Below are 16,123 nucleotides of genomic sequence, written 5' to 3'. Positions count from 1 at the left end.
GGGAAGGAGTGATGGAGAGTGCTACACCTGATAGGGTATCGGGAAGGAGTGATGGAGAGTGCTACACCTGATAGGGTATCGGGAAGGAGTGATGGGAAGGGCAGGGACCAGGGTCCAGTTGCAGAGCTACTTCTCATCCCACCAGTTCCAAGCTTCTCCATTCCACATGACTGCCCTACGGTGCCCTCAGAGACTGGAGAATGGCTTGGCAGATAAAAGCACTTCCCACATGTGCCGGGCATTCATGTGAATGTGAAGAGAACCAACTCCACAAGGCTGTCTTCTGACTTTTATAGCTACGCGGTAGCAGGCATGTGCCCCCACCAGCATGAACACACACCACACAATACTAATCAATGTATTTTAAAACAGGGTATGAAAACAGAAAGCAAGAGTGGGGATGTAGCTCAGTGGTCGAATACCTGCCTACCCATGCTCAAGTGCCCAAGTTCAATTTAGAACTTTTTTTTTTCTCGACAGGGTTTCTCTGTGTAGTCCTGGCTGTCCTGGAACTAATTTTTAGAACAGGCTGGTCTTGAACTCAGAGATTCACCTACTTCTGCCTTCTGAATGCTAGGATTAAATGTGTGAGCCACTACTGCCCAGCCAGAACCAATTTTTTTGTTTGTTTTTTTTAAGACAGGGTTTCTCTGTAGCTTTGGACCCTGTCCTGGAACTAGCTCTTATAGACCAGGTTGGCCTTGAACTCACAGAGATCCGCCTGTCTCTGTGCTGGGATTAAAGGCGTGCGCCACCATTGCCCGGCCCAGAACCAAATATTTTAAAAAGCATTACTTTCAGTTTGTAAAGAGAGAATGTGAATATTTGTTATTTGAAACAACAACAACAAAAAAAGTAGAAGCCACAAGAAATCAAATGGAGAACACACCAATTCAGATGTGTCAGAACCATGTTGGTGCAGGCCTAGTCCTCTGGAGGCTGAGATAGCAGGATCTTGAGTTCCGGGCCATGTAACACAGCAAGATCCAGGCTCAAATGAGCATACAAATCCTATCAGAACCTAAAATGAGCAACTGAAAACTGATGGTCTCCAAAGAAACCTATCACTTGAGAGAAAAGTCTTTGAGGGTGAGAACTCAGATGATGCAGGCCAGATGAAAAAGAAGAAAGACCAAAGCTCAACCTTTGCAGTCCAGGGTTGTCACACTTGTCTTGTCAATGTCCTGTGGCAATCATGCCTGGTTGTGGGATTCACACAATGCCCCCAACTACCTCTTTGCTTCTATCCTCTGTTCCTTGTGCATGTACCCTTCCCTGACCTTACAGCCCCATCAAGATTTCTTTTTAAAAGACAGGGTTCCATGTAACCAGGCTAGCCTTGAACTCGAACCCCTGATTCGCTTGAGTTCTGCCTGGATGAGCACCACTGCCCAGGGAAGTTATTAATTAAAATTACTTCTTTTTTCAGTGTTTGGGATAAAGTCTAGGATTTTGTACATATAAAGACCTCCACCACAGAGCCACACCCAGCTCCTATCTTAAGAGTCAAATACTCCTGACTGTCTATGAACAACAGGGCCAGGTGAGATGTTCCTACTCTAGCGATGGAGACACAGCTCCCAGCTATTGGAGCTCACCCACATCAGCATGCTTCAGTGCGCCCACGTCATTGGTGCCATCTCCACACATGAGGGTCACATAGCCCAGCTCTTTCAGGCTGGTGATGACAAATTCCTGCATGGTAGACATGAAATAATGGGGCTGCAGCCATCCCCAAAGTCCCCAGTACCCAACTCCAGGGTCCAGCACATACCTTCTGCTTGGGAGCCACACGGGCAAACACCTGCACATGAGGGATGAGGTGGCGCAGCTGCTGGGGGTCCACAGCCTGCAGGTGAGCCAAGCCATCACCTGTGAGGCATAGTGCGTGCTCCATGGCCAGTGCCTTGGGGGAACCCAGGGTCAGAGGCAACACGATGCTGCTATCAATGGAGCGCCACTCACACGGCCGGCCTGTGGGTCACATCTACGGTAAGGGTTGGTACTCCAGAGCCAAGACCACAGCCTCACCCAGAACCCAATTCTGGTCTGGGCATTTCACAAAGAACACACAGAGGACCCTCAGGAGGACTGAGGAATCTAAGCATGATGGGGATAGATGCAAACACAGGAGGTCTGGTCTCAGAAGTCAAGCCACCTTCTCCCTCAGGAAGTTACATGACACTGATCCCTCATCTAACAGATTTCTCCACTGCTAATCTGAACTCTAACCCTTTTGTACCTAGGATCCCTCCCATGCTAAGCCCCACGGGACCCACTTTTACTTCTGCAGCTCAGATCCAGGAGTAGGCTGGGGGAGGGTGGCTCATCAGTACACCCAGCTCTGACTTCCCACCCTAGACTGTGTGAGAGGGAGGTTTAGTCAACCTGCTTGACCTGCCGGTAAAGTAACAGCTATGATCATCGCTTTAGGATCACTTGCCCACAACCCTCAGGTCCAAGAACATAGCATACAGGGCTGGAATGGAGGGAGAGCTGGGGCCAACAGATGAGAGTGACGACTAAGCTCTTTGAGAAGCAGTGGGAAGGTTCTAGAAGCCTTCCTAGCTGGGTATATCTACCACCTTCTATTCTGCTATCCTGCATTGAGCTACCCGCTGCTCCTCATATAGGCCCTGCATTAAGTGACAAGAAGTGGGTTTAGTTGCTTACTCAGGAAAGGCTCTAAAGCCTGGTCTCAGAAGATACGTACGAAAAAACTGGCCTGAAAGCTACCATGTAGCCCAGGCTCTCCTGGAACTAACAGCAATCTTCCTGCCTCAAGTGCAGGGCTGACAGGAGCGCACCCTCCACACATAACTAAGTGAACTTACTTTTGAGGCCCAGCCTCCTTGCTAACAAGCAAGATGCCAAGAGCCAGGTTAGCAGTTTACCTCCTCCCTTCAATGTGCACAGAAGCTGCTCACAGTGCAGGGCAGGGCAGACAGATGTGCTAAGAACACGCTATGACTTTTACCCAGGATCTACCACCCTCAATGTTGGCCAACAGGTGCCCTCATCAGGTATTGGGGACCTGCCAGCCCAAGGTGGGCAAGGATGAGGAATGAGTGCCTCTGTCTGGTAGTGTATGAGGCCTGTTGTAAACAAACAAGGCAGGCTCAGGAACCAATGAATGCCCTTATACAGCACACCCATACGCCGCAGTACCTATCTCTCTTGGCCTTCATATCCAAAGGCCTTAATGTCTGAGGCCTCCTCATAGTGGAGTGGACATCAATTGGAATCAGCAGTAAATAGTGGTAAGGCGCTGGTCCTAGACTAGGGCCCCAGCTATCCAGCCTCACCTTTCTCAGAGGGAGGATGCAGGATAAGCGTGTGGGCCTTATCAATGAAGTGCAGCTCCTGAGCCACGTGGCAGGCAGTGAGTGGGTTGTCCCCTGTGATCATGACCACCTAGGGGATAGCGAATAGGGGACAGGGCTTAGCAGGGAAGACTTGCTGGGCGGAATTCTTACCTCGGCTTTACAGCTCCTCCTAAAAGTATGAGAGACTCCCCCGCCCCCAAAAAAAAGAAAAAAGAAAAAAAAAAGTATGAGAGAAAAGGCCACAACCTTTCTGGGACAGCACAGCCTACAACCCAGGATGTGCTACCCAAATGGCAGGGGTGTAGCAGTTCATTGGACACCACAGTCCTAGTGCTGAGCTGGCACTAGGGCTGCTCACACACTAAGCACAGGCTGAGTCACACTTCAGCCCCAATGCACTGCTTCTTTGTAAAGCAGTTCACTGTTTACTATGTTTATAGGAATGGGTGTGTGCCATCTCCCACAGCTGTAGTTACAGTTATTGTGTGCTGTCAGGATTCAAATTCTGGCACTCATGAGTGAGCACCACGTTCTCCTAACTGCTGAGCCAACTCTCGAATCCTACTTTTTGATTTTTGGGACAAGGTCTCACTATGAAGGCCTGGCTGGCCTTGGACTCATACTCACATTGACCCGCTGACCTCTGCCTCTTACTGCTAGGGTGATGGGCATGTCACCACATTTAGTTTATTGCCTTTACTTAAAATACAAATTAAGAATTAGCTCTTGGCTGTCCGTGCTCAGGGCCTGGTACCTGCTTGTACAGAGAACATTTTAGTAATGGAAAAGGCAAGTAGATATGCCATGACCTATGATGATTCACTGGGGACCAGTTGTGTTTTCTGCCTCTCTCTGAGACTGTACACGAGGACAGGCATGGCCTCCAGATCTCTTCCCTCCAGCTCTGTCTCCTTAGTCACACACAGTCTGATGAGGTGAGGAGGTTACAGAGCATCCTCTACCAGCCATATCTACACCCCAGCTTAAAACCTGTGGTCTCCTCACTGTTGAGAACTAGAGCTGTCAGTTCTCTGCTGCCAGTCCCAGACCCCCACCCCTGCTCCAACTTCTCACTTTGCTCATACCCGGTGGGATGCGTTCTGGATCTCTCGGATCACAGCCTTTGAGTCAGCCTTGAGTGGACAGGAGACCACAATGAAGCCCACGAACTTGAGGCTGCACTCCAGTGCCTCCCGCTTGACCTCCCGGGCCTGTGAACAGACGCAGGATATGTTCACCATCTATCCTTCCCACTAGCCTCTTCAAATCTCCCAGAGTGAGGAACCCAGTCAGGAAAGCAGGTAACGACAAGTGCCTCAGCAACTAGAGCTACTGTGTGTGTGTGATGGTGCCAGGAGAGGAGAGGCCCAGTCCCCTAAGAAGAGAAATGTCAGGAGGGGAGAGGCGAGGAAGGTGCCAAGTGGGGTTCAGCTAATGATGATGGGGTCTAGACCCAACTGTGTCTATAACTCATGACTGTGAACTGCGAGACATCATAGAGCACTCTGTGGCTCAGTTCAGAAGTGGGACTGCACAAGGCGACCACCATCATGAAAGCCAAAAAGTAGCAGGGAAGGCGGGTGATAAAAATCCCAGAATACAAGTAAAATAGGAGTGAAGGCATGGGGCAGAGGTCAGGGTAGACAGGACCAGGGGGCCAGGCTTGGGAGAAAGAGGGCTCTCCAGACTCAGAAGCAAGCCAAACATAATGCAGGAGGACAGAGGCTTGAGTCCTGGCTTGAGTGGGTCTCCATAGTCAGGGCTGTGGGCTGACATTATGTTCTAGAGGGATGTCTGGCTGGAGGCAGTAAGCAGACTAGATCAGGACCAAGAAGTAGGTCAAAGGGCTATTAGAGGTGGCGAAGAGGGGCAGAGAGAGATGGAGGGAAGGAAAGGGAGGGGTACAGACCCGCTAAGGCCTTCTGACCACCAGGTGGTTGGGACAAGAATGGTGGAATCTGAGATGCCTTCTGGCCTTCCCCAAGAAGGTGCCTAGCACATCCCAGAGCAGAGAAGGCAACATGAAATTGCACCCATTCCCATTGATGTGGCAGGGTAGTAGGGGCTGTGAGTGTGGCCGACCCTCACCTGCTGGTGCGTGAGATGCCCTAGCTCCTTGTACCCCAGAGCCAGGACACGGGCTCCTTCCCGAGAGATCTCAGTGTGGATGTGGTGGTAGTCAGCTGGGCACTGGGAAAACTGCACAGAACGCAGGGGACATGTCACTGCCTGTTCCTTGCCTATCCCTCCCCCCAGGGTTGGGGCCGGCTCACCATGGAATGCAGGGTTTCAGGGGCCCCCTTCACAGCCGCGATGTAGCAGAGGTCAGTGGAGCCAAGCTTCTCGTAGGAGGCGAGCACGGACATTCGCTTTAGGGCACTGGCAAAATGAAAGCGCTGGTGAATTTTCAGCCCCTGAGCTTTAATACTTCGGGGGAAAACTTTCTCATCTGGAAACAAATAAGTACGGGTCCTGAGGGGCTTTGCTCCGGAGAGGTAGCCAAGCCCCCCACACTCTGCTCCAACTTTCCCACCCCAGCAATTCCCAGAACCCTGCTGGTCACAGCAGGCACATCAGCCATGGAAGACAGGACACTGACCCATAAAGATACTAATGCGAGGCCAGCCTGGCACTAGCCTGGAAGAATGTCACCATCATGGGCTAGCCTGCCCAGGACAAAGAGGCCACCCATGCTAGGCCTTGGATGCTAGCCCCTCACCTTTGGTCAGCGTCCAGTCCACAGCTGTCAGCATGGCCTTCTCCAGGGGGTCACCCACTAGGGTGCCATCATCCAGCTGCATGAGCGAGTGGCAGGAGGCCAGGGCACGGTGTGTTTCTATGGGAATGCTGGACACTGGGGTCACCTCTTTCCCATCTCTGCAATGGAACAGTTGGTCACATGTGGAGAGAGGAGGGTGGGTGAGTTGCACCTCTGCCAGGGAAATCTCTAGTGAGTGTCCCCAGGGACTACCCTGAGTTGTCAGTACTCAGTGTGATGGTCACTAAAGATACCCTGGTGAGGAAGTGGTCCATCTGAGACTACCAGCCTCAAGGATGATTCCTGAGGTCCCAACAAATGAGGCACCAGGTCTGTGCTGGCTCTTCTTAGCCCGAATCAAATTCCCCACCTCTGACACCATTAATACTGATATCCACATAGGACCTCTGTAATAGAACCTCAGAACCAGGACTTCAGTGGAGGCTCAGGTCAAGTTTAGTTTTGTTTGCTGGAGGTGGGGTGGGTTGGAGTGGGGTGGGGTGGGGTGGGATAGGGTGGGGGAGTCCCTTTATGCTCACCTCAGCCCTGCCACACCACGCACCACCAGGCTGTCACTGGTCAAGGTACCTGTCTTGTCAAAGCAGCACACTTCGACCTTGCCAGCAAAGGGGATCCGGAAAGGCTCAGTGCAGTACATATCTAGGGGTGGGGGATGGGACCTGGAGTCAGGGGATCCCTCCAGGCTCCTGCCTGTTCTGTACCACACCCCACCAAACACTCAGTACTCACAGAGCTTGGCCAGAGCAATGAGGGAGGTGTTGACAGCCAGGGACAGCTCAATGGGCAGTTCAGGGGGTACAACCGAGGTGAGGATCAGGGTACACTCAAGAAAGAGTTTGTAGCGGTTCCGGCTGGGGTCCTTGGTTCCTGGGGAAACAGGGCCTGGTAGCCTGGGGCAGGGATGGGGGTGTGGAGCAGGGGCTGTCAGTGTCCTTACCTTCAATCCACACATACGCAGCTGCAGCAATGGCAAACACCAGGAGGAAGAGGATGAAGATGAAGGTCTCCAGATTGTTCGCAGTCACCCTCTTTACCCCAAAGAGAATTGTACGCAGCAGCTTGCCCTGCAGGGATGGGGATGGGGGGTGGGTGGGGGTGGAACAGTCTTTCCTGGGAGGTTTACGGGGGACAGTGGCCTCCCCTCCCTGAGAGCACTGAGGCTGGCTTCCCTTTCTAACAGCGATGCTCACGTCAGACCATGAAGCAGGCAGACTAGAGCCCCAGTTAGATTTCCAACGAGAGTTAAAGATGCCAGCCACAGGGCCATGGTGTGTGTGAGTCTGCATGTGTGTGGAGTGCAAAGGAAGAAGTTAGGCTTTCATCGCCCCTCCAGGCAGAATTGTGAAGGATTTACCAGACCATCTCACTTAACACCCCTCTCCTAGGATGGTCACAGACAGACTACCTTGTATAATAATATTTTATTTATATCTTAATAAATAAGACCTGACTGAAGATCAGAAGATAAAACTAAGCCATTAAAGGACACACCTTTAATCCCAGGATTTGAGAGACAGGTGCAGATGGATCCCTGTGAGTTCAAGGCCACCCTGGGCTATGTGAGATCAATGCAGAAACAGATCTAGGTGGTGGTGGCTCATGCCTTTAATCCCAGCACTAGGAGCCACACCCCTCTAGTCCCAGCACTAAAGGGGAATACAAGACTGGAGGAGACAGAGGTCTGGGCTCAGTCTATAGTCGCCCAGCCTTGGCAGAGGTAAGACTTCTCTACTGGCTTGGCTGGTTTACTTTTCTGATCTTCAGCTTGAACCCCAACATCTGTCTCTGGGTGTTTATTATTCATGATACATCTTTGGGCACACCCACTGTTATGTTTGGCCAGGGAAAGCAAGCCAGCACTAGGATGGTAGGGTCTGCATTAGCCTTAAAGAGTGAATGTTCTGGAAGGATCCATCATACACTTTGGGCCCTCCTAGATGTGATCAAAGACCATACCTGGGAAGTGTTGAATCCAGTCCTCAGGACATAGGCCACACATCCATTGTCAACCGCTGAGGAGACAAGCAGAGGCATGTGTCATTAACATCCTTCATGCTACAATAGGTGCAGGACCTTCAGGACACCCTCGAGGCACCTACACTTCAGGCCAGAGGTTGCCTTCTGTGGGGGGATGTGCTGTACCACCTTGGTGCCCCCAAAGATGACATGTAGCCGGGAATCGGCCTGCAGGTCTAGGACATGGTCTGGGCTCAGGTCTTCAATCGGCTCCTGAGAAAGGAAACATCAGAACTGATGACAGCCTTCTGGTCTGAGGCATTAGTAGGCTACATCTCTGTATGCATCCGGCCCCAGGGACCTGCCTGTCTCCCATGAGGACACTCCTACCTAGATCAGCAAATCCTTTCCATCCGGGCTCCTTGGCTGGTACTTTCTCACTACAGGACTTGTGGAGTTAGTGCCCTGTGATCTGCATTAGACCACCTCACAGATACAGAGAATCTTCCTGGATTCTCTATGCCCATCCTGACTGGATATTCTGGTTCTCTCCACCTGGCTCACCCAAATCTATGGAAATGAACCCAGCCCACCTGCCTCTCCTGCCCTGGTTAGGGAACTATGGATCCCACCCATCACCTTCATTTGTGGCACCGATTCCCCTGTGAGCATTGCCTCGTCCACGATGCAGCGGCCCCGCAGCAGCAGCACATCACATGGTACCAGGTTCTCCTGGGGGGATCGGCCTGCAACGTGCGGGCAGGAGGGTCAGCCACAGTCTAAGACTATGGTTTCTGTCTGGAGGGAGAGAAACCCTGCCTCACCAATGGACACGATGTCCCCAGGAACAATTTCGTCACTGGCGACAGGCCTCCACTTTCGGCTGCGGTAGACCTGGAAGTATGAGTAGGGAAGTGTGTCAACAGACTATGAATGGTGCTCACCAGTGCTGAGCAGGGCTACCATCCACCCGTCCCTCCCACCTGTTCCATCAGTCACACCTGTATCATGTGGGGCTTGTTGCCCATCTTGCGGATCTCTGCCATGTTCCTCATCTGCTGCTGCACTAGGGAAGCCTCAAAAGCCACCAGCATGGACAGAGTGAAGACACTGTAGTACCAGTACTCATCCAGGCACCAGAGCCCCACACAGAACACCTGGGAGGCAGCAGCCTGTCAGCCTTACCCACTTATCCTGTACCCAGAAATCCTGGCAAACATCAATAATCCTTGAGGGCAGGGAGAGACTCTGGGGTTTGCAAGGGCAGCCAGGCTCACTCTGGCTGAAACAGCCCCAAAGAAGGAACTGGTGCAAGGGACAGAGTTGTTGTTACCTGAAACACGAAGAAAGGGGCTGTGGCTCTCTCCTTGAAAAGCTCAGAGAAGTCAGGTACCACCATCTCGGCCCTGCAAGAGACCATACTTGTCAAATTCCTGGATGAGGCTGAAGTAGGGGAGACCCTGGCCCTGCCACCTCTAACTGGGAACCTCTGCAGGTTTCCAAAGATATAGGCTACCCAAGGCAGAGGCTGTGCTCACACACTACTTGCTTGCTCACCAGCCAGACACAGACCGGCTGACAATGTGCAGTCCTTACCCACTGAGCCCCTTGCTCTGCTGAACCCTGTGACAGGTTCTTCCCAATACTATCCACCCCAGAGCAAGGTAAGAATATCTGGTCAGTGACACAGGCAGCAGGGCAGGGTGCCTGGGAGAAGGGGACCCCTGGTGACAGAGCCTGATCTCCACTGAAACTGGATGTTCTTTTTCTGAGATGGGTTCTCATGTATCCTAGGCTGCCTTCAAGCTCCTTACAGGACCAAGGAGGCAGTCTGAACTGACATCCCTGCCCCCATATTCTGAGTGCTAGAACGACAAGAGTGTGCCACCACCATTAGTTTATGTGCTGGCAGGGACGGAACTCTGGAGTCTCTACCCCTGGAACTGGGATTCTCCACCCCCCTCTGTTTCTTCTTTTTTTTTGGAAACAGGTTCCCACTATGGCCTGGAACTCATAGAAATCCAATGGTTTCTGCCTCTTAAGTATTGGGATTAAAGACGTATACCACAATGCATGGTCCTTTAAAAGAATTTTATGTTTCTCTTTTGTATAAAGAGGGAGGGGTGGCATGCACGTGATACAGTGTGTGTATGGCAGTCAGAGGATAACTTACAGAAGTTAATTCTCTCCTTACACCGTGTGGGTCCTGGGGTCAGACTCAGGTTGTCAGGCTTGGTACCATCTTACTGGCCTTGAGATTTTGTAATATTTTCCTGAATGAGCCCTAGGGTTCAAACTGCTTGTCCCTGTGGTGTCTCCTATAGCAACATGTGGTCACCCAATCTGACTTGGGTTTCCTTTGCTCAGCTCTCAAAATGCAAGGGTACTCAAGACTTCCCCAGACATGGTGGGATTTGAGAAGTACAAACTGCAGAACAATCCTACAGATTAAAAACCAAAACACCCAGAGTGACAGCATAAAAATATGTCCCAGACGAGACCAGCCTGGTCTACAAGAGCTAATTCCAGGACAGGCTCCAAAGCCGCAGAGAAACCCTGTCTCGAAAAACCAAAAAAAAAAAAAATGTCCCAGGCCATTAACATGGACAACATTAGGGTCGCACAGACCACCAAATGATTCTTCTAACTTGGTACTGGATATGGTAATATTGGTAATATTTACATTTCCTAAAAAGCAACTGAGCTGTGAAAGAACCTCATGGACAGCTAAGGGTGTGGTAGCTAGAGTGGACAGCTAGGGTAGACAGCTAGGGTGGACAGCTAGAGTGGACAGGTAGGGTAGACAGCTAGGGTGGACAGCTAGGGGAGTGACAGCTCAATGGACAGCTCCTGTCTAGCACATGCTAGGCACCAGGTTCCATGAACAGCACCACAGGAGGAAAATCCTAAGATCTCTACAGGTTTCCTGTTAAGCACTTTGTCAGGGTGGACACCATGGGGGCTGTGATGCCAAATGATGGTGTTTGGTACCCAGCTTTGCACTGTCCTTCCCTAGATGCTCATCAGCACCTTAATTTTAGTAAAAGATTAAAGTCTGCAGAGAGTATCTATCATCCTACACAGTATCAAGGAGGTTTTCTTTTTGCAGGGTTGGAGGTGGAATCCAGTCTAGCTCATTAGGCAAGCACTCAACCACTGAGCTGTACTCCAACCCCACCGAACGTGTGTCATCACCGTTTCATGTGTGGAGATGCATATGAGCATAAATAGTTGAACAGAAATTGCAAGGAAGAATCTAATTTCATGCTGAGCAGTGGTGCATACACCTTGAATTCCAGTACACAGGAGGCAGAGGCAGGTGGATCTCTGGGAGGCCTAGGCCAGCCTGGTCTACAGACTGAGTTTCAGGATAGCCAGGGCTACAAGGAGAAAGCCTGACAAGGGAAAAATAAATTCTAATTCCATGTTTGTCAGGGAGGGCAGGCCAAGGACACAACTTATTTGATAAAGCGCTTGCCTTATAAGCATGAGGAACTAAGTTCAAGTTCCAGACTCTATGTAAAAAACCAAGTGTAGCAGCATGATCTTATAATCACAGCACTAGGGAGGCAGAGACAGGAGAACTGCTGATGTTGCTATTTAGTGAGCTCCAATTCAGAGAGACAAGGTGGACGGTTCCTGGGATAACTGAAGCCTCCAGCCTCACATATTTGCACGCACATGCACACCCACCCACTACCACACACACCAAGAGGGGGATAACAAGAGTCACAAAACAGACACTCAGAAATGGTCAGAATGGTCACTCAAGACAGGACAACCCTCTAACCAAGGTCTCACAACCACAAAGCAGAGGTTCCTGGTCCTCTAAGGCCCTATTGGCAGACAAGTTTGGAGGAAACTAGAGCAGAGAGGGTCACCTAGCAGTTTTGATTTAAAAGCAGAGCCTCTGCCTTACTGCCAGGGCTCATGAAGCAGGAGCAGAGTAGGGCAGCAGGGCACAGGGGTTCATGGGGAAGTTGCAGACTCACTTGTTGCTCCCAAACTTCTTCTCTGCAGCTCGGATCTCCGAGTCTTCCTGGAAGCCTCTGTTGCTCTGATAGTAGGAGAAGGTGTTCCCCACTGGGAAGGCCACTGGGAGAAACTGCTTTTTCTCCAGGCCATCATAGGAATATTTGATCTTCTGGAATTCAAATGACAGCACCTCCAGCCCATCTTCATCCTGGAGGTGGGGTGTGGACATCAGTGCTTAGGAACACTACACAAATGCCTATTCCAGTTACCCTGCAGGGCATCCCTACCTACCTTGTCACGGTGCAGAGCCACCAGCTCAGTGGAGCCATTGTTGGGGGTTGGCACCACCTTCACAAAGGTTGCTCTGCTGGGGTCATACTCCTGTCAAAAGCCAAAGATTGTTATTGATCCCTTCTTAACCCAAAGTGCATGCCCTCACAGGGCAGAGGAGTGTGGGACAGCGGCTCCACAGAATGTTATGACTATGTACCTAGGCTCTAGTGCTGGCTTGGCCATATCCTACTTGATCACTGGTCCTATATTAGAAAGCTGAGGTCAGGGGGCTGGAGAGATGGCTCAGAGGTTAAGAGCACTGCCTGCTCTTCCAAAGATCCTGAGTTCAATTCCCAGCAACCACATAGTGGCTCACAACCATCTGTAATGAGGTCTGGTGCCCTCTTCTGGCCTGCAGGCATACACACAGACAGAATGTTGTGTACATAATAAATAAATAAATAAATATTTTAAAAAAAAATTAAAAAAAAAAAAAAGAAAGCTGAGGTCACAAGCATACTTATCACCTAGGACTCTGAGCATGAACTCAGAGCCATATGGAGCACTTAGTTTGCTCTCCACTCACATGACTCAAGACTTGCCACAGCACACTTGCCACCACACTGGGTCTCTCTGGCTGGCTTACTGCTCCCTAGTACGCTGCAGTCAGGCTTGCCTGTGCCTGAGCTAAGAATCTTGGTATCCAAGCATATTCCTCCTACAGCCTGTGGGCACATGCAGCCAAAGACAGCTATGAATGTGACATAAAACCTTAAGTATACCTAAAACAGCATGAGATTTTTTTTTTTTTTTTTGGTAACTTAACTGTGAGATTCCCCAGAGGGAATTATGTGCAGGATGCCGAGAGGTTGGGCACGCCTCCTTCCTCCACACCACTTTCCTTGCCGGAAGCACACACACACTGAGACAGCTAGTTCCCTTTGCTTAAATGTCACCTACTCTGGAGCCCTCCCCAGGTGGCCCCATCTAAAGTTCCCTGGGATTCGACTTAGTGTTATCTGTCTTCGGCAGTAACAAATGAGTCCACCTTCTTCTCCAATGTTTTTCTCCCTTCTACTTTCCCGACACAAGAAACACTCCACCATTTAATCCCAGCACTCGGGAGGCAGAGGCAGGCGAATCTCTGTGAGTTCGAGACCAACCTGGTCTACAAGAGCTAGTTCCAGGACAGGCTCCAAAACCACAAACCCTGTCTCGAAAAACCAAAAATAAAAGAAACACTCCGCCATAAACTGTACTGCTACACCTAGAAATGACTGGGGATTGGGGAGCACACTGTGGTGACCCTGAAGAAATGCTACTCCCAAGGGCCTGAATGGCCCTGGAACCATAGAGAAAACAGAAACAAAGACACAATGATGAGCTAAAATGACGCCAAAGAAGAACAAGGTGCTATGTAGGGAGCTGGCACAGAGGCAAATAGGCACTTACAGGTTATCTCAGCCTCCCTCAGTCACCTTACAAAGTGAAACTGAAACCTAAGGAGAAGCAAACCCTTATCTCCCTCCTCACCCCAAGGCTGCTTAGCTGCTCCCACTCACTTCTCCATCCTAGGACAGGAAGTTCTCCTCTACAAATGTTTAGCTACCGAAAGGTAATTAGATTGCTAGGGATTGAGGGTTCCATACCTACCGCCCCCACACACAACTCGACTACTAACCCTTAGTGCCAAACCTTCTGCAGGACAAATGTAAATAAGGAGACAACGGGATGCACTCTCTTGGGACTGAGAGTCAGAAAGGGTATGTACAGGATATTCTGGTTTTCCCTGCAGTCCTTGACACTTCCTCCTTTCCTGAGGATCAACTCAGAGCTGGTATTAGAAAAAAAGAAGCTGGCTTGAGCAGATATCCTTGCCCCAGGCTTCAAATTTAGTGGGATCTGTAGTGTGGTCACTGGTGTTACCTGCCAACCCAGAGCACCTTGGGGTCGCTGCAGCGCTGCATTTAGAATTCTGAGCTTGGGGCACTGCACAGCCTTGCTGCATACTCTGACTAGCCTGTAACTTATTAACCGCCCTTACGCTATAGACAGACACCATTGAGAGACTAAGCTGTTCATTTAAAAGTCGCTCCTGCTCCTCTTAGGCACCAGGATGAACTACATGCTCCTTTGGGTCTAGCAAGGAACAGAGGCTGAATACAAACAGATTAGGGGAATCACCCTACAGGTCTAGCCTCATACTTCAGAAAAACAAAGTAGGAGCCAGAAATGGTGGCACAGGCTTTTAATGCCAGCATGCTGGAAACAGAGGTAGGCAGATATCTTTGAGTACCAGACGAGCCAGGGCAGCATAGTGAGGACCCTGTCCTATACAAACAGAGAAAGAAAAGAAAAACCAAGGTAGGAGACTATGGAGAAGGAAAGTAGTACCGTTCCAAGAACAACACGCCATATGGAAGCTAAGATAAAAATTCACAAACAGTAACATATGGGTTCTACGCTAAGTCTGTTAGATGTGTTTCTTGTGAATCACAATGACCACACAACAGTCTCATGGCGAGTCACGGCGGGGTCATAGGGCGCCTCTGGAGACTCTGGAGACCCTAAGACGCGGGGCAGAGGGCGCCTCTGGAGACTTGGGCCTTGCAATTGGAAAGCTGCAGCCGTGACTGGGGATACGCAAGCCCGCTGCAGCCCGGAACCCCTGCTAGGCCCCACTGTGCCTGGTCCTGGTCGGGGTCGTGCGCGCGCACTTACCGGGGTGCAGGTGAGCGCGCAGTGTGCGTGCACAGACCAATGCCCTGACAGGACAGTGAGTGCGTGCGCGAGGCAGATGGTGGCGAGCGCTAGCAGAGCGGCCTCGGGGATCTGGGTCCAGCTGCTGCCCCAGTCCCAGCAACCGCTGACGGCGGCGCCCAGCCAGGCTGGGTACAGCAGCCCGGCGAACGGCAGCACGGTGAGGCGCCGCAGAAGAGCCAGCCGCCGGTATGGCCACACGGCGGCCACCAGTTCGTCGCCACTCGCTATGAGAGCTGGCCCTGCGGCCAGCACCGGCCGCCCTCGCGGCCCAGGATGCGGAGGACCGTTGCCCCGGGCCCAGCCAGGCTGGGCCCCGCAAGGAACCGCGTTACCCACCGCCGCCATCTTTCCCAGCGCTGCGCTGGCTTCCGGCAGAAGCACCGGCTCACTTCCGGTAGATTACTTCCGGTGAGGCCTGAGAGCCACCATGAATGGTTTTAGGACTAGGAAGCGCCCATGGAAAGCACTAGACGGGTCAGGAAGTGTCTGCTCAGGACGCTGCCATGACAGACTGTGGATGGAAGGAGAGTAAGGGCGTTGCCATGACAAAGACGGAACCAAAGATCCAAATCAGCTTGTCAAGGGCTGCCACGCCAGACGAAGACCGGAAAGGACTAGGCAGGCAGGGAAGGCTTGACGGCAGCGAGAGAACCTGAAACGGAAGAGCCGGACTCTTCTCACCAACTGTTCGGGCCTGTGTCGATCACGTGGCGCGGAGAAAATCCAATCCAAAGATAAGGGCTTTAGGAGGTGGGGCCTTTTGAGGGCGGGGCTTTTGAAAGGCAGAGGTTTGAGCGGCTTCTCTATGCAAGCCATACTGTAATAATTACACAAAATGCCATGTTAACATAAATGGAAATTTTGATATTTGTATGAAATGCATTTTACTGTTACTCAACTATTCTGTACAAATGCTATTATTTGAACACAATCATAATAAGATTTTTGAAGATTAAGAAAAAAATTCAAGTATGTATTTGTCCGTGTGCACGTGAACCACCTGTGCACAGCTCTCACAGGAGCCTAGCAGGGCGTCTAAACCCTGTGTGCA

General features: G+C 51.0%; 1 protein-coding gene across 1 annotated transcript in view; it reads right to left on the bottom strand.

Moving 5' to 3' along the window:
- Positions 1–15,821, bottom strand: part of Atp13a1 (ATPase 13A1) — an 18,609-nt gene extending 2,788 nt beyond the window's left edge. Inside the window, exons 1-19 of the mRNA XM_005370513.3 lie at positions 15,031–15,821; positions 12,328–12,417; positions 12,054–12,244; positions 9,395–9,467; positions 9,063–9,218; positions 8,886–8,955; positions 8,701–8,807; positions 8,205–8,334; positions 8,062–8,117; positions 7,043–7,169; positions 6,835–6,972; positions 6,624–6,744; positions 6,046–6,203; positions 5,600–5,775; positions 5,415–5,525; positions 4,412–4,537; positions 3,306–3,414; positions 1,775–1,974; positions 1,599–1,695 (exon numbers count right to left, since the gene is read on the bottom strand). Coding sequence (XP_005370570.1) covers positions 1,599–1,695; positions 1,775–1,974; positions 3,306–3,414; positions 4,412–4,537; positions 5,415–5,525; positions 5,600–5,775; positions 6,046–6,203; positions 6,624–6,744; positions 6,835–6,972; positions 7,043–7,169; positions 8,062–8,117; positions 8,205–8,334; positions 8,701–8,807; positions 8,886–8,955; positions 9,063–9,218; positions 9,395–9,467; positions 12,054–12,244; positions 12,328–12,417; positions 15,031–15,417 — 2,623 coding nt within the window. The 5' untranslated portion in view covers positions 15,418–15,821. The remainder of the gene's footprint in view (positions 1–1,598; positions 1,696–1,774; positions 1,975–3,305; positions 3,415–4,411; positions 4,538–5,414; positions 5,526–5,599; positions 5,776–6,045; positions 6,204–6,623; positions 6,745–6,834; positions 6,973–7,042; positions 7,170–8,061; positions 8,118–8,204; positions 8,335–8,700; positions 8,808–8,885; positions 8,956–9,062; positions 9,219–9,394; positions 9,468–12,053; positions 12,245–12,327; positions 12,418–15,030) is intronic.
- Positions 15,822–16,123: the final 302 nt, after the last annotated feature.

This window comes from Microtus ochrogaster, unplaced genomic scaffold, assembly GCF_000317375.1.
Source record: "Microtus ochrogaster isolate Prairie Vole_2 unplaced genomic scaffold, MicOch1.0 UNK81, whole genome shotgun sequence".
In the NCBI taxonomy this organism is placed as follows: Eukaryota; Metazoa; Chordata; class Mammalia; order Rodentia; family Cricetidae; genus Microtus; species Microtus ochrogaster.
This window is presented reverse-complemented; position numbering and strand designations above follow the sequence as displayed.